Genomic DNA, 900 nt, shown 5'->3' with positions numbered 1-900 from the left:
GGGCGGGCGGGCCGGCCACGCCGCCGGGCATCTCTGACAAGATGTCGGACAGCATCAAGGAGGCCCAGGAGACGTGCTCAGAGGACGCCGCCAGCGGGGAGTGCGCGGCGGCGTGGGACGAGGTGGAGGAGCTCAGCGCCGCGGCCAGCCACGCCAGGGACAAGCTCAAGGACTCCGACCCGCTCGAGAACTACTGCAAGGAGAACCCCGAGACCGACGAGTGCCGCACCTACGACAGCTGAGCGTACGTGCTAATCTGTTCTGGACGGCGGATAGTGAAGGTGGACGTGGTGTTCTTGGCTCATGGGAGCCCGAGAAACCTGCTATGTCTCAACCTACCGTTACTTACACGATCGGGATGTATGTAGTAAAAACGCTCCAAATATTTTCCCAGGGACATACGTGGTTGATACAATTGATAATACAGACGTTTATTTAAAGTTGTACTATGGAAGTGTGCATCGGTATGGTGTAGAGGCGAGAGTATGATCCTCCTTTTCCCACACACACACACACCTCCCGATTCCTCCAAACTGATTTCAGTGAACTCGGCAGCCAGCCCGAGGATTCGACCAGTTCCCAGCGAACTGGCTTGAGGTCACCCGCGAATTTGCAATTTGTGCTCCCGACGCCGCCCCACCGATCCACCTGTCGGCTGTTCCGCGTAGGGCTGAAAAAAAGCTCGAAGCTCGCGAGCTAAATGAGTAGCTCGTGACTCGGCTCGAATTGACTCGAACTCGAAGAAGAATGAGGCGAGCCGAGCTTTAGTTTAAGATCGTTTATTGACCGAGTTTAACGAGCCAATCTCATGAGTACTCATGTAACTCGTTAGGCTCGGTACAAAAAATCAGCCATTCCCAATCCAAAAAAAAGATCAGCCACTCAGCACCCTGCGTCCCA

At 54.9% G+C, this 900-nt stretch overlaps 1 protein-coding gene across 1 annotated transcript; it reads left to right on the top strand.

Moving 5' to 3' along the window:
* LOC125530879 (calvin cycle protein CP12-2, chloroplastic-like) lies at nucleotides 1-446 on the top strand (the record flags this gene model as incomplete). The annotated part of the gene is given in 1 exon segment (XM_048695301.1): nucleotides 1-446. A coding segment is annotated over 1 exon segment (242 nt), but the record flags the coding sequence as incomplete, so codon positions are not given.
* Between the last annotated feature and the right edge of the window lie 454 nt (nucleotides 447-900).

The sequence above is a fragment of the Triticum urartu genome, unplaced genomic scaffold (assembly GCF_003073215.2).
Source record: "Triticum urartu cultivar G1812 unplaced genomic scaffold, Tu2.1 TuUngrouped_contig_6629, whole genome shotgun sequence".
In the NCBI taxonomy this organism is placed as follows: Eukaryota; Viridiplantae; Streptophyta; class Magnoliopsida; order Poales; family Poaceae; genus Triticum; species Triticum urartu.
This window is presented reverse-complemented; position numbering and strand designations above follow the sequence as displayed.